General features: G+C 53.7%; 7 protein-coding genes across 9 annotated transcripts; 3 read left to right on the top strand and 4 right to left on the bottom strand.

Annotated features, from left to right (window-relative positions):
• Window positions 1-20: 20 nt before the first annotated feature.
• LOC108046981 (serine/threonine-protein phosphatase Pgam5, mitochondrial) lies at window positions 21-1,261 on the bottom strand. Of its 2 annotated transcripts, none has more exons than XM_017126986.2 (2): window positions 647-1,261; window positions 21-579 (listed from the first exon to the last, which is right to left on the bottom strand). In XM_017126986.2, the coding sequence occupies exons 1-2, from the start codon at window positions 1,202-1,204 to the stop codon at window positions 271-273; spliced, it is 867 nt and encodes a 288-aa protein (XP_016982475.1). In that variant the 5' UTR covers window positions 1,205-1,261; the 3' UTR covers window positions 21-270. The 2 variants fall into 2 exon arrangements, with proteins under 2 accessions (XP_016982475.1, XP_016982474.1); XM_017126985.2 differs by having other exon boundaries at window positions 21-582; window positions 647-1,259.
• A 541-nt stretch (window positions 1,262-1,802) lies between these two features.
• Window positions 1,803-4,494, top strand: LOC108046963 (vacuolar protein sorting-associated protein 26). The gene is made up of 2 exons (XM_017126961.1): window positions 1,803-2,259; window positions 2,341-4,494. The coding sequence occupies exons 1-2, from the start codon at window positions 2,116-2,118 to the stop codon at window positions 3,643-3,645; spliced, it is 1,449 nt and encodes a 482-aa protein (XP_016982450.1). The 5' UTR covers window positions 1,803-2,115; the 3' UTR covers window positions 3,646-4,494.
• A 277-nt stretch (window positions 4,495-4,771) lies between these two features.
• On the bottom strand, window positions 4,772-5,601 carry LOC108046964 (ribosomal protein 63, mitochondrial). The gene is made up of 2 exons (XM_017126963.2): window positions 5,312-5,601; window positions 4,772-5,251 (listed from the first exon to the last, which is right to left on the bottom strand). Exons 1-2 carry the CDS (start codon window positions 5,480-5,482, stop codon window positions 5,102-5,104), a joined length of 321 nt encoding a protein of 106 aa, XP_016982452.1. The 5' UTR covers window positions 5,483-5,601; the 3' UTR covers window positions 4,772-5,101.
• Window positions 5,602-5,784: 183 nt separating this feature from the next.
• Window positions 5,785-7,598, top strand: LOC108046962 (WD repeat-containing protein 18). The gene is made up of 2 exons (XM_017126960.2): window positions 5,785-6,658; window positions 6,716-7,598. The coding sequence occupies exons 1-2, from the start codon at window positions 5,888-5,890 to the stop codon at window positions 7,499-7,501; spliced, it is 1,557 nt and encodes a 518-aa protein (XP_016982449.1). The 5' UTR covers window positions 5,785-5,887; the 3' UTR covers window positions 7,502-7,598.
• LOC108046965 (UPF0184 protein CG14818) lies at window positions 7,509-8,090 on the bottom strand. The gene is made up of 2 exons (XM_017126964.2): window positions 7,922-8,090; window positions 7,509-7,850 (listed from the first exon to the last, which is right to left on the bottom strand). Exons 1-2 carry the CDS (start codon window positions 7,998-8,000, stop codon window positions 7,639-7,641), a joined length of 291 nt encoding a protein of 96 aa, XP_016982453.1. The 5' UTR covers window positions 8,001-8,090; the 3' UTR covers window positions 7,509-7,638.
• Window positions 8,091-8,749: 659 nt separating this feature from the next.
• On the top strand, window positions 8,750-9,579 carry LOC108046948 (COA8 family protein CG14806, mitochondrial). The gene is made up of 3 exons (XM_017126930.1): window positions 8,750-8,858; window positions 8,924-9,193; window positions 9,278-9,579. Exons 1-3 carry the CDS (start codon window positions 8,808-8,810, stop codon window positions 9,494-9,496), a joined length of 540 nt encoding a protein of 179 aa, XP_016982419.1. The 5' UTR covers window positions 8,750-8,807; the 3' UTR covers window positions 9,497-9,579.
• A 120-nt stretch (window positions 9,580-9,699) lies between these two features.
• Window positions 9,700-18,353, bottom strand: LOC108046946 (histone-lysine N-methyltransferase trr). 2 transcript variants are annotated; one of them, XM_017126929.2, is made up of 7 exons: window positions 17,742-18,353; window positions 12,214-17,675; window positions 11,617-12,147; window positions 10,958-11,553; window positions 10,770-10,899; window positions 10,534-10,716; window positions 9,700-10,464 (listed from the first exon to the last, which is right to left on the bottom strand). In XM_017126929.2, the coding sequence occupies exons 1-7, from the start codon at window positions 18,157-18,159 to the stop codon at window positions 10,372-10,374; spliced, it is 7,413 nt and encodes a 2,470-aa protein (XP_016982418.1). In that variant the 5' UTR covers window positions 18,160-18,353; the 3' UTR covers window positions 9,700-10,371. The 2 variants fall into 2 exon arrangements, with proteins under 2 accessions (XP_016982418.1, XP_016982417.1); XM_017126928.2 differs by having other exon boundaries at window positions 12,214-18,353.
• Between the last annotated feature and the right edge of the window lie 41 nt (window positions 18,354-18,394).

Raw genomic sequence — 18,394 nt, forward strand, 5'->3', positions numbered from 1 at the left:
TTTTAGAAAAGTATGGTAAATAATGCTATTATCCATTTTCTTTGATTTTATTAAGAAACCTTGTATGGCATTCTATAAAAATGTTATTATTTCAGTCGGAAGTCTCGAAGATCCTCCTCCTCTTGAGATTTACTTTAAAGTGTGGCAATAATTTACATGGTAATTACAATCACTCGATCTGAGCTTACTGATTTACTTTAAGGCTTGGCAATAGATACACTAAGATTGCTTCTCATCCTGGCAGTTGGGGGGGGGCCACTTGGCTAGTAACTAGACCACGTTTTTAGCGTCCCGCGGAATACGATTGGTAAGCAGTGAGGCAGGCATAAAGCCGGAGTCGCCCAGGTACTTAATGGACACGTTGCCTGACGGACTGATGGTCAGCCATGTGATGGAGGCGTGGTTGATGCTGATGCGCAACCAGCCCTCGGCGGGGAATTGCAGGGCGCGGCAGACAAAGTACCGAATCACATTGCCGTGGCCCACGATCAGGGTGTAGTTCTCCTTCTCCTGGTCCGGATAGGCACGGTGGAAGTATCGCCGAAAAGCAGCCTCGATGCGCGTTCCGTCGCGGAGGAACTGCTGCAGGGAAATGAATACCGAAAATTAGAAAGGACTGAAATGGTCCGACTTTTTCTCGACTTACAGATGCCTCCGGCTTCCAGTGCCCCACCGGCGGCTGGGGGGGAATGGGGGCTCCCTCTCGCAGAAAGGCGCAGTTCACCACCTTCTCCTTGTCGTAGTCGATCTGCTTGAGTATAATGTCGGACGTCTCCTGGGCTCGCACCATCGTGGAAGCCACCACCTTGTCCCACTTGATGCCCAGCTCGAGAAGCCTTTTGCCGGTGAACTCCGCCTGCTTACGCCCACGCTCCGTAAGATGGTGGGTGGCATCCGAGTCGCCTGCGTCCAGGTACTCGCCGTGCCGCACCAGAATGATGTGGCGCGGCTTCTTAGCCTTGGCCTTCTCCAGCTCCGCGTTGTAGCGGTTCTCCTCCTCCGGCTGGCTGTTCCGCAGCGGGCGCACCAGTGCACGCGGCTCCCGGCAATCCCAGTTGCTGTCCCAAAGGGCCCATGGATCCACCGGCTTGTCGCTGTTCGTCCACGAGTTCTGCACCGCCGTCTGCGGGTCGCGCAGTCGCTGCAGGTAGTACGCCGCCAATCCGGCTCCTGTGCCGCACACGAAGCTGGTAAACTTTCGCATCTTATGTGGGGATCTGTTCTTTATTATATCTGTTCTTCTTTATTTGTTATTTCGCTGAATAAGAAGTGGGTATTTAAATACTGTACTTTCGGTATTTTTGCCTATGTAGTATTTAAATAGTATGTAAATACCACGTAACGGTATTTTGACTTCATTTAAAAATGCCCTCACGTATAAGAGCTAGCCAAAGCTTATATTAGTAACTATTAGTTTTCTTTTGAAAACCGTCTTACCTCTTAGAAACTCTTTAAAAAATGTACGAATTGAACCCACATTGTATTATAACAACTATCTTCCCAAGCAATTTCATTTCTAGGGCAACTATCTAACCATAAAGCATAAGGACCATCCGCGGGATTCTTAAGAGCCTGGTATAGTAAATCCAACTATCTATCTTTCGTCTTAATTTTATTGAGTTCTGTAGCGAAGAAGAAATTACTAGCTACGCAAAATTCTGAACTCAAAAATTTTCACTTCAGATAATAACATACCAGAGTTTAAAAATAGCGCGTTCATATGAATTTATAGCAAAGAATTCTTCAATAAATACTAAATGTTATAAAAATGCCAAAGCAGCCACTCCTTAAAAACAATCGAAACGACGAGTATCTGGCAACGCTATGGTGTGAAAAATTGCAATTTTTTTCATTTCACACACACAGACGCGACACGCACGCCAGCAGCGCAACGAAGGACCAAAAAAAGGCCGCAGAAAAACGCCCAACTAAGCCGAGGGTTACGGTAAAGGATATCTAAAGGATACACCCGTATCAGGACCGCCAAAAAGAGGCAGCACAGCGACGACATTCCAGCGGAGCAGCAAGAAGCAGCAGCAGAGGAGAAGAAGCAGAGGCGGGGGCAAGAAGAAGAAGAGGAAGAAGCCGATTCCATCGACTCGACGTTTATCAATTATGAATTTCCTGGGTTTCGGCCAGTCAGCGGACATTGAGATAGTCTTCGATGGAGCGGAGCACAAGACGGCGGAAGTTAAAGGGGAGGACGGCAAGGTGGAGAAGATGCTGCTCTTCTACGACGGGGAGACTGTATCCGGCAAGGTGCGTTTTGTTGATCCCAGCAGGGGGAGTTCCCCTAATCTTTGCCAGAGATAAATCCCAATCCACCCCCTATTCATTCAGGTGAACGTGACACTCAAGAAGCCCGGCAGCAAGCTGGAGCACCAGGGCATCAAGATCGAGTTCATAGGACAAATCGAGCTGTTCTACGACCGGGGAAACCACCATGAATTCAAGTGTCTAGCGAAGGCGCTGGCCCGTCCGGGCGATCTCATCCAGAACAACAGCTACCCGTTCGACTTCCCCAACGTGGAGAAGCAGTTCGAGGTGTACGCCGGGTCGAACGTGCGTCTGCGGTACTTCCTGCGCGCCACCATTGTCCGTAGGATCAGCGACATCACTAAAGAGGTGGATATCGCCGTGCACACACTGTGCAGCTACCCGGAGATGAACAACCCCATCAAGATGGAGGTAGGCATCGAGGACTGCCTGCACATCGAGTTCGAGTACAACAAAAGCAAGTACCACCTGCGGGACACGATCATCGGTAAGATTTACTTCCTGCTGGTGCGCATCAAGATCAAGCATATGGAAATCGCGATTATAAAGCGAGAGAGCACGGGCACGGGTCCAACGATGTTCAACGAGAACGAGACGATCGCCAAGTATGAGATCATGGATGGGGCGCCCGTCAAAGGCGAAAGCATACCCATCCGGGTCTTCCTCGCCGGCTACAATCTCACGCCCACTATGCGGGACATAAACAAGAAGTTCTCGGTCAAGTATTTCCTTAACCTGGTGCTAATGGATACCGAGGACCGACGCTACTTCAAGCAGCAGGAGATTACGCTGTGGCGCAAAGCGGACATTCCCCGCTACCACGGAGCCCAACAGCAGCAACATCAGCATCAGCAGCACCAGCACGTCCCGCTGCACGCTCCTCCACACCTGGTCAGCGGCCCGGCGGCGCCCACAGTGGCCCACTCGCTGATCAGCTCCAGCACGGACAGCGGCGAGGCCGGTGGAGCTCCTTCGGCAGCGCCGGGTACTGCGGGATCCGAATCCAAGATGGGGCTGTTCACCAGAGAGAGCCCCAACCAGGAGTTTAGCCAGCAACAGATGGACTCGCCGCCGCTGACGCCCACGCCGGCGACGGCTCCCGCTTCAGTTCCAGTCCCCACACCGGCGACATCGGCTCTAGAACCGGCTCCCGAAAGGGGCATGGGCGATGGAGCCGCAGCGGCCACCACAAGTGCCTCGCCCGTTGCCATGCTCTCCAGTTCGCCGCCGCCATTGCTGCCAGCATCGCCGCTCTCCCGTTCTGATGGCGATTCCTCGGAGCAGGTGCAGCCAGAGGATGATCAGGCCGAAGATGAGGTAACGGCAGCTGTGAAAAAGGCCAGCGTCACACCGTTGGCCGCCGATTGAGTGGAAATCTGGAAAGGATCTCCATCACCACAGGGGGATTAGCATTAGCTGCTGCTTAGGCAACAGCAAGAGCAACAACAGCAGGCGGAACTATTACGCATATAATCGTATACAGCAGCAGGAGGGCAGAGAAGCAGCAGCAGCAGCAGCAACAAATATGCATATATCTATTTTTTTAAAGTTAATTTAAAATTGTTACAAAATGTTTTATTGAGGTTATGCGCATCATTTACCAAAAGCAAGCAAAACGCAAATGATAGTATCGAAAAACAAAACGAAACCTAGGACAAATGAGACAGGAGGTGACCTCTTAGCTATAACCAATCTCTAGGCGTTTCCAATAGTATTGTTGCTAAAGAAAACAAGGAGATGGCGAAGACCCCGAATCACAATCCAAATCCTAATCTCTACCCCCTCCCCCTACCCAAAAAACAAAAAATAGTTAAACCCCCTAGTATTCAGAAGACCATTCCCTATCCTCGGGGCGTTTGGAAAATATGATTTTTCAATTTGAAAAATATTGAAATTGCTTTCTAAAAGTGAGAATCCCTGAAATTGAAATCAAAGTGTGCATTAAACTAAACAAACTCCAATACAGATAAAAACAAGACAAAACACCCATTAAATAATAAAGTTTTAGTCTATAGCGTACTAACGAATCGATGCTGGGACAGTTCTGATTATGGCCGGACTCCGGACAATCGGAAGTGGAGACGAAGAAACATGTTACATGCCTTGCATATGTACATATACATAAAATACACGAAATATTGAAATATATATACACTTAGAAACGCAATTAAACGAATAAAAGCGACGTGAACGCCAAACACGAAACAAACAGAGAGAGAAATAAGTTTGAGTTGAGCCAAGTACAGTGCGTTTCAGATGTGTAAGCGGGTCGGGTTTAAAATAACTTCTCCGATCTTGCAATTCTTAAGTGCAATAACAGATATTTGCTTTTCATGAATCAATAATTGTAATGGTTTTGAACAAACCTTGTTATCTTAGAAAGAAAACTAAACTGTGCCAATTCTTTTCAATCGATCTTATAACTGGATATTAGATAGAAAGATTTGATCAGTGTCATGGTTTTAAGTAAGAATCAAACAAATATATATCGACGTCTGGTGTTGAAGAATATATATTCTGATTAATGCAAGTAGAAAGTTTGAAGTATACCAAGATACTCAGATGAATCAGGGCGACCACTAAGTGACGAGGCTTAAAAGTCAATCTTTACAGATTATAGCGAAAGATATAGAAAATCTGAATCAAAATGTATGTAAAGGCTTTCATGGAGAATACTTAAGCTAATGAAAAGATAGAGACAATCTAAATCAGGGTGTTCACCAAGTGACGGGCTGACATGCACTTATCCAGTGGACATTACATAATTTATATAAAATCTATATTTATTTAACAAGTAACGCGGGTTCAACGAGCGGAGCAGAAGCTAGTCCCAAGCTTCCTTGATCTTCAGCTGGTTCAGCCGTTCCTCGATGGTCACGTGCGGCTTCATCTTACGCAGCGTCTGCTCGTCCGTCCACTTGGCCACCAGTTTCTCGCGCTTCTGCAGCTCCTTTGCGTGTCCGGCGGACTGTTCCTAAGGGCGGAAAGGATGCGATCAGCTCTGGCTATCAATATATATTCCAGGGACACTCACCAGGGTCAGATAGGGATGCCGGAGGAGCAGCATCACCTGCTCCTGGCGCTCGTACTCTCGGGTCAGCGTGTCCATCGCCCGCTGGCTGACCGGCTTTACCAGGCGCCGCTTGCCACGGAATATGTGACCCGGCACGGTCTTCTTAAACAGGTTAATTAGCGTCAGATGCATTTTATTCTCTTATTTCGTAAAAACAATACAATAAATCTCGGCTATTTATTTAATTCGGAGTTGCACAAGATTGGCCAAGAGTGACCGTGGTTCGGCGAAATACCAAAGTAAACACTGCGCCGGAAAGAGCGAACCCTCCAAATAATACATTTATTTCTTTTTTACAAATGTGACAACCATTTAAATATTATTTTTGAAGGAAAACAAACATAGAACCGTCTAACTCACTGCCGCATACTATCATTTTAAAACCGGTGAATTCAGGATATTCCCCTTAAAACAGATAATAACCGTTAGGACCGTGGGCATCTTTGAACTTGCGCACATTGGCCACACCTCGGCAAACCGCGCACGTGTAAACTTAAAATAAAAACACCGGGAATTAAGCAACTTTTTGGAGCAAAAATGGGAGACGCCGTGGAGGCCTTGTTCATCAGCACGGCCAGCGAGGACAACACGACCTGCAGCGTACAGGACCTGCGTACGGGCACCGACCTGATGCGCTACAAAGGCGGCGGATGTGCCCAACACAACGGCCTGGCGATGATCCATCTTAACTACGTTTTTGCCGCCAACTCGGCGAAACCCCTGCTCCACGTCTGGCCCATTAACAAGCAGGAGCAGATGGCCGGCCTGCGGTTCGTGGTGCCCGGCAAGGTGAACGCCATGGCCCTAACGCCAGATGGTAACTTCCTGGTGGCCGCCATCCAGGAGACCATCTATCTGTGGCACCTGAACTCCGGCCGCATGCTGAACACCCTGTCAAAGCACTACCAGGCGGTCACCTGTCTGCGCTTCACGGATAACGGCGAGCACTTCATCAGTGGCGGCAAAGACGGAGCCGTGTTCGTCTGGGACCTGACCTTCTCGGCCGCTCCACTGGACACGGGCGGCGGCAAGGACAGCACGGAGCCGCTGTACAGCTTCAATGATCACGGACTGGCTGTCACGGATCTGTACTCGGGCATCGGCGGTATACGCTCCTACCTATACACAGTTTCGCTGGACCGCTGTTGCAAGGTGTACGACTTGTGCGGAGGCGTCCTGCTGCTCAGTGTGGTGTTCCCGGTGGCCCTGCACAGCGTAATCGTCAACAAGATGGAGACCAAGGTGTACGTGGGCTCAAGCGACGGCAAGGTGTTTGCCTTTCACATGGAGAAGGCGCCGCGCATGAAGGTGGGCTTTCCTCTTGCATATCCTCCCCTTAGCAAACTAATTCCCTTGCTTTCCTAGGAATACCACTTGGAGGAGGAGGAGATCCAGGCCTTTGTGGGCCACACCAGCGGCAAGGCCATAACCTGCCTGGCATTGAATTTAAGCGCTACGGCGCTAGTCTCCGGCGGCGAGGACAACCAGGTGTGCGTCTGGGACGTGGGCAGCCGGCAGCTGATCAAGAGCCTGCCCCAGAACGGTTCGGTGACAAACCTGCGCATCCGCCTGCTCAGTCCGAGCATATTTCTGCCCGAGCACAAGCAGCCGCAGCTGTTCGCCGACAGTCTTAGGCGGATGATCAGTCCGCGGGACGAGAACGATGGCATCGAACTGCTGATCGATGAGGAGTACTCCAAGGGACGCAAGACTCCAGAGTTGGACCTTACCCAGAGTTATCCGGGTACGGATGAGGAGATCATACGCAAACTAATAGCGTCCATGAGTACGGGAAATGATGAGGAGGAAGAAGATCAGGAAGCTGAATCTGAAGCGGAGGAAGATCAATCAGAGCCAGAGGAAGCCGAATCTGGAGCGGAGGAAGAGGTTGAATCCGATGCGGATGAAATCCCCGATGTCGACGTGTCGTTGGAGGACTTGCAGTCCGCATTAGCGGATGACGACGACAGGCCAAGCACCTCCAAGGAAAACGGCATAGATGTACAAAAGCTGCTGGCCGAGAATGCCCGCCTAAAGGAGGAGTCCAATCGCATGATGGAGATCATGTTCAGGTACATCTCCAGCAATGCCGTCGCCCAGGGCGAAGTCTCGGAAAAGCCGAAGCGCAAAAAGGCGCGCCAGAACCAGTGACCCTTAATCTGCCTTCAATTACGTTTACTTAGGTTAAGAATCAATAGTACATGATAATAGACAAAAAAAAAAACAAAACACGGACAGTGTGTATAAACGATTATGTGTTCAAAACAATAACTGGTTGCATGTGGTATCTACTTGGATGCATTCTCGCTGGCCGACTGGCCGTCCATGTTGTCGTCGCCCGATTCCGGAGCGTTGTCCTTCTCCTCGGCCAGCAGGCGACGGATCTCCCGGTTGGAGTTGAGCAACTCCCTCAACTGGGACATGATGTCGTCCGTGCGCTGCTCCACGGCGTCCAAGGCGCAGCTGAGAGCGTCTAGGCTGTTGTTCACGTCCTCCATCTCTGCAGGGGTCATGCCATTAGAGCCAATCCCCACGAGAATCGAAGTGCAACGAATCGCCAGTGCAACTCACCTTGGAGATCCGCCTCCTGGACCTTCGCATTGCCCGAGTCGCCAGACGACGACGGGTCGTGGTTATTTTTGGGTGACATTCTCCCCGGACTTTTCACCGGATTTTCCCCGTTTGTTTTTTCCAGTTGGATTTATTGTCACGGGATAGCTATTAATGCTGGAGATGGACGATTGCAGTGTTGCAAAGGGAACGATAGTTATTTCCAATTGGATAAATCACTTATCATAGAATAATAGGGGAATTCCTGAAATTTAGAGTACAAGTTTTGTAATTTTTGTGTCTTACATTATACAAGTGACAAAGCTCTGACTCTTGCAAGAAAACAGCGCGATTTCCCATTTATAATCTGCATTGAGGTTTAAATGAACGGTCGCCTTCTACAGAGCTATAGATATTGGACAAATTGTGACTGGAGGCATGCTAAATGTTGCTGACTACGCCCCTGTGTGCTTGAATGCAAGTAACGGTGGATTTTAATAATAATGGAGCTGAGTTCTTATTGGCTGTCCAATCAGAATCGGTTGAGTGGCGGCCATCTTAAAAAAAACAACTGATCGTTCAACACTTGCCTAGGGCGCTGGCTACTTGCTATGCATTTCTGTTCGGCTGGTATTTCAAAATGGGATGTTTCCATAGGAAAAATTTGGCTCGGTCGGTATATTTTGATGATTTATCGGTTTAAAAAACTCCGATTTAATATGAATGCTGTTTTTAAATATGGATGTTAAGCTTGGTAGTGAGTTTGAGAATATTTTTTTAAAATAAGAATAAATATTTTTTTTTTTGAGTGCCCATAATGTTTTTTTGAATATACTGGGTATATTTCAGCATTCCAAGCGGTCACACTGCTCACCTGACATAACATAACAACATTAGACAAATCGAAATGAACAAATGTTTTAAATACCAGCCCCGCATATTGCTTTCCCAACTCAGCGTGAGTCAATAGTTCACCCTAGGGTATATTGGTATATTTGATTTACGAATTCTCTATATACACAGCTACCGCGATGCTATGCCGCCGTCCAAACGGAGCCACCGCCTCCGGGACAAAAGAGGACCGTTGTGGTGGGTCTGGCCCACAAACCCGATCCGAAGTCGGTCAAGTGCGACTACATAGGGCCACCGGACGCCGAGTCCAATCTGCGGCCATATGTGCGGCACTACGACGACGATGAGACGCGGCTGGCACGGAGTCTGCGGCTCAAGCGGATCGAGGTGGAGGCGTGGAACACGGACTTCTGGACGCGGCACAACAAGCGCTTCTACGAGGTGAGATCAGAGATCAGGGCGCGTGCCAAGATCCCCTCTGCCATCTCTTTCTAATTTGCCATCTCTTTCGTTTTCGGTGCCCAGGAGAAGGAGGACTTCATCCGCCTGCACAAGGAGAGCGGAACCGCCGAAGTCTCGGCGGATCAGATGAGCCACTTCTACAAGGCGTTCCTTGACAAGAATTGGCGCATCCACATGATGTACAACTTGTCGTGGTACCTCAAGAACTTCGACATCCTCTCCATGGCGGCCGGTGTCCAACTCCAGAGGCTTCTTGTGCTGGTCAAGCGGCGGAGAACCTGAGTTCCAAATTCGTAGAGTGCTGTCCCCATTATCCTTAATTTTCTTTTTGCAATAAGTTGAAATAAAACATTTTTTGTGTAAAATGGTGGCATAAAATTTACTTAGTTATTAAAGGGGATGAAAAATACACGTTGCTCGGAGTTGGATAATGTACTTAAAGTTAATTGCAAAACTAGTTAAATAAAATAAAATAAAAATAGGTATTTATATCCTTATTGGCGTATATGTATATTCAAAGAAGATAGTACATGTATGCGAATATCGAAAATAGCCACTACAAATATGATAATAATGATAATGGTAAACAGAGGGGAAGGCACACACGCATTAAGTCAAGTTTTGGGTTGGCCATCGGGGAATCTGTCCTCATGATGGGTGTGGATGTGGAGATGGTGCTAAAACAAAAAAAATAAGATGCTCCTGCGGCTGTGTGAGGGGGGATTGGGGGTCAGAAATACATTACAGGGGCGTGGTCATGTCCTAGCATTAACATTTATATTCTCTCTATATAGAAACGAATGAATGATTGCTAATTCAATTTAAACTATGAAACACTCCACTCCCTCCACTTCTCCACCTACGAGCGATATTTGTGGGATACGAATTAGCTACAGTGGGCACATATACATAACTTACAGGGTTCTATGCTCGCCTCGAGCATATCGGCATATATATATATATAATTGTATATATGTACACGGTCTATACTGCTTAGCGATTCTATCTATTTGATCAGATATAACAATTCCTATTCCGATTCCGATTCATCTTCCTCTTCCTCTTCCTGTTCTTGTTCCGGTTCACTGGGAGCGACGTGGACGCCGCTTCTTTCGCCTCTTCTGCTTCTCCGGCAGAGGCTCCGGCTCCTCCCGACTCTAGTTCATCCATTTGCGGCAGTTGGGCGCCCCGCAGGCACAAGGTATTTTGTGCGACTCGTCCTCGATGTCGAACTTGTAGTCGTACGATAGCTGCAATATACACAAGACACACAAGATTACAATCCGATACGGTCGTATTAATCCAAATGCGAAACCCACCTCTTCGCCGCGATAGATCTTCCGCTTGGCGAATATTATGATCCGCACATCGCGATCCACCTCCACGATCTCCGTTACGCAATTGGGATTGCAAGAGTGGTTGATGTAGCGCGCCAGGCCGCCGCTCAGTGTGGCGTCCACCACGCGATCCTCGTCCAACCGGAACATGTAGATGCCGCGGTTCTGTATGATTAACGATTAGTCATACCCCTAGATAATCAAGTGATCAAACCCACCTTGGACTCGTACTGCTTCTCGCGTATCTCGGAGACCTCGGTGCGGATGACTTCCCCGATGTACTCGATGATCATGGTGTGCTTCTCAATGTCCCGAGCGGCATACAGCCCCAATCCCTGGATCTTGGACCTGGAAGAGGGGAACTTGAGCAATCGGCGGGCTTGAGAGAGTGAATAGTATAGCTGACCTGGCCAGGTAGACGTTGTTGCGCCACTCCTGCTTCATTTTCTTGTACTGCGAGCTCTTGGAGTGGACGAACTGCTTGCTGTACGGACAGGCCACCTCCCCGGCGATCGCCGCAGAGTTGGCCATCCGCTGGGTGCTGCAGCTGCCGGCCGTGCGCTGGGTGTGCGGCTTCCGCCAGACGAGCAGCTGGCGCTGCTTCGGCTCCGTGCGCGCCGCTCCGGACGGATTGATGGCCAGCGGGAACTCCAGCAGCGGGTTGCGGCCGTACTTGAAGCGGTAGTCGGTGAGCGTCTCTATGCCCGGCAGGCTTTCCAGGATCCGGACGATGGCCGGTTCCGTCAGGCCGAACAGATCCTCGCCGCTGATGTGCTGCGGGAAGAGCTGCAGCCACTTGTGCACCTTGCGCAGCCGCGTGATCGGCTGCAGGATCTGCTGCCACACCGCCGAGGGCGTGCTGTCGCGGAACTCGCGTTCCGGCTCCTTGTCGCCGGCGTCCTGCACCAGGATGCGGAACTCGGGTTTGCAGCCGGCCTCCGCGATGCTGCAGATGTAGCGACACCTGCGATTCGGTCGTCGTACGCACCAGTAGTAGCGACTCTGAGGGAATAGGGGGATCGTTGGTTGCATTTGCAGGATAGTCGGACGCACAGGGATACTTACCACCTTGTAGCCAATGGGATATATGTAGTGGGGCGTGTGAAAGGCCTCCAGCTGGTGGGGCAGTAGCTGACCCACGTTCAGGAACGTCATGTTGCCCACGCGGAGCAGGTTGCTCAGCTCCGAGTAGTGCATGACGGTGGCCACCTGCCGGTTCTCATCCCGATCGACGAAAACCCTCCGATGGACGACCAGCGAGCCCAGTTCGTTTTCCGCCACAGATCCCGCCACTCCAGCGCCAGCCGTCGAGCCCGCCCCCGCTCCCATGGCTATGCCGGCATGCGCGTGGGCGTGGCCATGGGCGCTGCAGTGGACGGACTTGTTCTTGTAGAAGACGCACTCCTCACGGATGGCGCAGGGCAGGTGGTACAGGCTGTTGCAACGCGACTTGAAGCACTTGATGGTGGCGCCCAGTTGGTGGCAGGCGCTGCACACCTGGTTCAGTCCCGCCTGCAGAGCCGTCTGAAAGTTCATCAGCGCCCCTGACACCGTCTCGTAGACGCCGTTGGACCAGAGGGCACAGTTCAGGTGAACCTAAGGGCGAATTGAAATTAGTCTGGGATGCCAGGGATCCGCTTGAGTCCGGCACGGCACACTCACCCATTTGTCCACATCAAAGTTGAGGAGTCGCGACGGCCCATCCGCCTGGCCATCGCCCCGCTGATTGCAGAACACGCACTGCCTGGTGTCCTCCAGCTGCAGTCCGCTAGCCTCCGATTCCCACACCGTATTGTTGGCTGCTCCCGTTCCAGTTCCCGATCCCGATCCCGCTGCTCCGTCGAACTCCAGTTTGATGGCCGGCGAGTCCGTCGCGAAGCAATCGGCACTAAAGCACTTGACGATGCACTTGCGCTGCACGGGGAGATTGGTGGGGGTGCCAGTGGCCTGCTTGTGGTCTGCCTCGTCCTCCGGTTCCTGTTTGACCACCGTTTCCGCAAGCGCTGTGGAGCTAGTGCCAGAGCTGCTTGGCGAATCGCCCGTGGAGCTGGCGGTCGAGGTGGAGCCGCACGCCGGCTGCAGCAACAGACTGGCCGCCTCCGACTGGCCCTCCTTGCCGCTCCACTTGAATTTCGCGAAGCAGGCGCGATCGCAGAAGAAGACGAACGGCGGGGGAGCCGACTTCCTGGGCAGCATGGCCATCAGTTGGGCCAAGCGGGGCTGCTGCTCCTCGAGCGCAGGAACACTGTGCCGGGGCACTCGCAGGCCAGTGGCTTGGACCACGTTGCCGCAGCTGCGGCACAGCTTACGGCGTCCGTTGAGGATCTTCATCAGGTGGCTGTGGCTCACGGTCAGCGGTCGCTTGAAGGAGTCCCGGTGCTTCTCCTCGTCCTGGTCCATCGACACTGAATGATCCTCCAGCTTGTCACCCATCTTATCCTCGATGATCTTGCAGGTGAGGGCGGGTGCCAGGTGCAGCAGATTGGCCAGATCCCGCAGCACGCCGGCTATATTCTCAGAGGCCGAGGCGGGCAGTGCGAGTATCACGTTCTGGTTCTTCTGCTGGTAATTGTTGTTGTTGTTGTTATTGCCGAGGGATCCCATACCCAGTTCCAGCTGCTGGGCCTTGCGCAGCTCCTCGCCGCAGGAGCGGAGCAGCGGCGACACGGGCACCCGCATGGTCAGCGGATCCTCCGGCAGCGCCACTGGCGACATTCGTCCGTGGCACCGGCTGTTCCCATTCAGGAGTATCAGTCCTGGATAGCGGGTTAGTCGCGGCAGGGCCGCCCACGCAGCCACGGCCTCGCTTTCCACCAGATCTATGGTCTCCAGATTGCAGTCCTTGACGGCGCCAATGTGTCTAAGCAGGCGCTCCCGCGGATTACGCTCCATATGTGTGGAGAACTCCTGGTCGTAGAAATCGTTCTGGATGCTGGACATTGGTAGCGCCTTCTCAGCACCATCTCCCGGCGAAACGGACGACGGCGAGGGTGAGCGGGTGGCAGCAGAGCCTCCCACCAGACCCCCGCTTCCGCCGAAGCGTTCGCTGTCGTACAACGAGGGAATCCCCGGCAGACGCACACGCCCGAAGCGGCCGAGGATGGCGCCATCGCAGTCCTCCAGTCCCTCCAAGTGCCTGCTCAGCGGCCATCCCCGGGTTCCCAGCGATCCTCCCTTAAGTTTACCACCTCCGGCCGAAGATGAGCCGCTGGCCGATGCCGTGCAGCTGCTGGACGATGGCGAACCACCACCAGACGCCTCGTTGCTTCCGATGAGGAAGTGAAAGTTGCGATTCAGGTGCGGCTCCAGCACTTGGAGCGGCTGCATCTGGCGGATGTGCGTCAGCAGTTTCTCGGTAAATGCATCGTAGTCCTCCTCCACCTTGGAGAACTTGCGCACTCGCTTCTTGAGCATGGGCGAGGAGCCGGCTCCCATTCCGCCAAGGCTCACTCCTCCTTGTCCGGTGCTGGTGATCACATGACCAGTGCCCGGTGCCGCCCCTTGGATGTACTGCGTCCCCGGCGGCATCCCTGCCAGCTGGACCATGGCACCTGCTGGTAGCGTACCTGTTAGATCCTTGAGAGCTCCAGCCGCATGTCCGGCGTTCAGATTCGTGCGCCTGGGCTTCTGCACCTCCCGTTTGCGGCGCTTTCTTTGGTCCCCCGCCTTGGTTTCCATGGTTGGCACGGGGATGGGCACGGGGCCTTGTCCTGCAATTGGAACCGGAATCGTCGGCGGCTGCTGCTGCTGCTGTTGTGGTTGTTGTTGTTGGTGGTGGTAGTGCTGCTGCTGCTGCTGCTGCTGCTGCTGATGCTGCTGCGGATGCACGGCCACGTGGAGCTGATGCTGTTGCACCTGCAAATGCATCTGCGCGGGTATCTGCCCGGGGATGTGTCCAGCGACTTGTCCGGGAATCTGCCCAGCCAACTGACCCTGCATGGCCGCCTGCATTTGCGCCTGCATCTGTACCTGTCCCTGGCTTTGGATCTGGTTTTGGTTCTGGTTCTGAATGGGTTGGGCCTCGCCAGGTGCTCCGGATTTCTTTACATAACTGGCAATCGCAGAAATGAGCTGTACTTTGTCCGATCCAGTTTGTCCGGTGGGAGTGGCTGGTAGGGGGGCACTGATGGGCATCTCCACCTGTTGCTGCAGCTGCTTCTCGTCCAGCTGGGGATGCATGGGCAGCTTACGTTTCTGGGCCTCGCCAGGCTTAAATGGTATCTTCGTGGCACCCACGCCCGCCTCAACGTGATTGCTATTGCTCCATTGCGCGGCCACAATTGCTCCGCCAGTGTGAGATAATCCTCCCGCTACAGTGACTCCCTGTTCCGGATGAGGTGGCGGTTCCGCTTGCTCCGGCAGCGATTCCTCGCCCTGCTCCATGGGCAGCGACATGGCAACCGCCTTGGGCTTCATCTGCAGCTCCTTCGGCGCCGCCTGCTTGGTGGAGATGGATATGGTCACGTTCGATATGGGCGCAGTGGCCAGTTCGTATGGCGGCGGAGGCAGCAGTTCGGCCGGCTTTGCAGTGGCTTCCGTCACGAGTTTATTGGTCGCCACAGGCCCTGAGATAAAGGATGTTTCCTTGGACACAATCTGCACGGTCTGCTTGACTTGGTGGGGTGTCAGTTGCAGCTGTTGCGATTGCTGCGGCTGTTGCTGCGACTGTTGCTGCTGCTGCTGCAGAGCAGGCGCAGGTGGCGGTTGGGGAGTCTGGTTTTGATTTTGGTTCTGGTTCTGGCTCGTAATGGTTGCAACCACTAAAGGCTGGTCGGTCTTCTGCTCCAGCTTCGGTTCTCCTCCCACGCCAGGTGTGGAGACTGCTACTGCCGTAACTGGGGTTCCGGTCGCCGAGGCAGTGGCCACCACCTGCTGGCTGCTGGACCCGCTGGCCACCGTTGTGGTGGTGGTGGACGTGGCCACGGATCCGCCGCTACTGCTGCTGCCCGCCGCCTGCGTGGCCGTGGGCACCGGAGGGATCACTGGACGCGCCAGTTGCGCCTCCAAGCTACTGACCATTCCCATGCTGGGCGCCCGCACATTGATCACCTTGCGGGCGGAGAGGGGCGCCGTCGTGTTTGCGGAGCCGACGTGGGCCGAGGGGATGCTGATCGTGTTGAGACTGTGGCCGTGGTTGCTGCTGCTGTTCTGCAGGAGCTTCTTCAGCAGTGCATTATTCGAGTCCTCCGTGCCCGAGCGCTGGTTGTTGGTCGGTGTGGCCGTGACTGTGGCGCTGGCCGGAGGATTGGGCGTGCTGGGATTCGAGGCGGTTGAGGTAGGAGTGGCCACCTGAACTTGGTTTGCAGTCTGATTCTGCACCTGGCCAATGGGCGTCATTGTAGTATTGGCGTTTAAACGCTTCTCCGTCGTGCTTGTCTCCTCGCTCCGCTCCTGTTCGCTGGACGGAGTCCCAGCTGCATCCTTTACGGCCGCCTCCTGTTTGAGCAGTAGCTTTGCTTTCGGTTCGGCGGCAATCTCCTCGATCTTGGCCACTTCAGGGGCCAGACTGACGTTGAGTTTGGCGGGCGTGGTGGTCACGGTGGTCAGCTTCAGCTGCATGGATCCCGCAACTGCTGCGGCTGCTCCCACGGAAGCTGATCCAGAGGTTGCAGAGGGGACCGATCCCGATCCCGAACCCGCTTTGTCCGCATTCGAGTCCTGGACTAGGGCATGATGCATCTGCAGCGCCGAGTGGCTGGCCAGCGTGGTGGTGGTGATCATTTTGGGCTTTTGCTGGGCCATCGTCGTCTTGGACAGCACCAGGGATATGTTCTTGTTCCCAATGGAGATGATGGGCCGCGAGCCCATAGTCATCGGACTATTGATGCAGATGGTGGCCGCCGACACGGAGACGGTCGAGGTGGTGGCCAGATCAGAGCCACTCCCCGAGGCCGGCGTCATGGTCAACGTCACGGGTGTGCCTGCTCCACTGCCCACAGTGGAGTGCGTTTGGTTTTGGGCGGCCTGCGAGTGCTGCTGCTTGAAGAAGTTGAAGGCGGACGGGCAGTTGAGCGTGTTCTTTTCCAGCGGTTTGATCACCACGCTGTTGATGTTGGGGAATTCGTCGGATCCTCCGCTCTCCTGCGCCTTGCTTTTGTTAAGGATCTTCTGCAGGTTCTCGGTGTAGGTGATCTTCCGAGGCGCCGGCGCATCTTCATCTTTAGAATGGGAGGCTGCTCCCACGGCCGTGGCATCCTGGACCATTGCGTAAGTTTGGCTGGGATTGGCGGTGGTGATGGTTACTATGCCGGTGGGCGGGGCCAAGCCCGCGCCGCTGGTCACCTGCAGCTGTTGCTGAAGCTGCTGCTGCTGGAGCTGCTGCTGAAGCTGGAGCGACATCTTCTTGCCAACCACCTTGGTGGCCACGATCTTGGTCGTCGCCGGCTTAATCTGCAGCCCCGAGAAAGAGACAATTGTGCCAGAGTTCTTGGGCACCCGCTTGATCAGCTTGGTGAAGCTGTGATGTGCATGTGGATTAGCGTGCGTATGAACGTGTTGGTGCACCTGCTGCCCTCCGCCCGGCTGCGCGGCACTCATCACGGTGGTCACCTGGCCACCCTGCTGCAGCAACTGCTTGCTCTCCACAATCGTGGCTCCTCCGGCGGTGGCCGCTCCACTCATCAGCGGCTTGAGCAGCGGCACCGATATCGTCTTGTTGCCAATGGACACCTTGGCCGTGGTCTGCGTGACCTCCGTCAGCTTCTTGGCGTTCACCACCAGCTGCGTCTTCATCTTGGTCGGCAAATTCACCCGGTTCAGCAACGTGGTGGGCGTTTGGCTGCCTGTGGCCGTGGTGTTGAAGATATTGTAGTTTGCGTGGCCGGGCTTCTGGGTGAGGATGGTGGTGGTGCCGGCTCCACTGGCTCCTGTGGCCCCGTTGTTGGTGTTCAGAATGATGGTGGAGGTGGTTTGAACGGGCGTTCCCGTGGCGTTTCCCACGGATACGGTGCTATCCGCCACGGCGGCCGGCATCAGCACGAAGTCGAGGAGGTCGTCTGCCTTGCCGGGATTGTTTGCCTGCTCATGGACTGAGCCGCTGGGTTCGATGGAGATAATGGAGGCGGTGGATGAGGAGGACGAGGCCGACGAGGAGGCGCCCTCCTTTTTGGTAAAGCTGGCAAAGGCTGTGTTTCGAGGTGGAGGTGCATTAAGTGGACTGTTCCTGGGAGGAGGACTTGCTGTGCACTTACTCTGCTTGTCCGCGTCCTCCGCCTTAATCTCGGCGCCGGAGCCGAAGTTGCGCACTATGATCTGCTGGTCACGGGCGTCCCAGGCGACGTCCTCCGACTGGGCGTCCTGCGGATCCGACGCACCCTTTACCTGCGCCTTGACCTGCTGGCCAACACGCTGGTAGAGGAGCTGCTGCGGCGGGGCGGCCGATGCTTTGGCGGGCAAACTAGGCAAACTGGGCAAACTGGGCGTTCCGAGCTGCAGCTCCGTCTTGGCCTTCTTGCGCGTGGGATCCTCCGCCGCTGTGGCCGGGTCGTCGGCGCCGCTGCGCTTTTGCAGGTTGACCGCATTGAAGGCTGCGGCGGCCACGGATGCCACACGTTCGGGTTTCGCCTTTTCGGCGGCACCAAGCGATGTTGTCACCTTCGGTATATTCATAACAAACACACAAGTGGGAGCGCTGGTCGCGGGATGCGATGCGCTGCGATTCGTGGGACGGGAAGGGCGGCGGTCTAGCTAGCTAGGGCTCGCGCGGCCTGCGTTGTGCATACGGATTGCGAGCGAAAACATGCACGATTTTGTCAAAAAAAATTTTTATTTTCGTGTATGCAGTACAGTGTGGCCGTTGCGCTGGCGATTCGGTTCGTTTAAAAATGTCAGAGCACACTGGAAA

This window comes from Drosophila rhopaloa, unplaced genomic scaffold (genome assembly GCF_018152115.1).
Source record: "Drosophila rhopaloa isolate 14029-0021.01 unplaced genomic scaffold, ASM1815211v1 contig_3, whole genome shotgun sequence".
Lineage (NCBI taxonomy): Eukaryota > Metazoa > Arthropoda > Insecta > Diptera > Drosophilidae > Drosophila > Drosophila rhopaloa.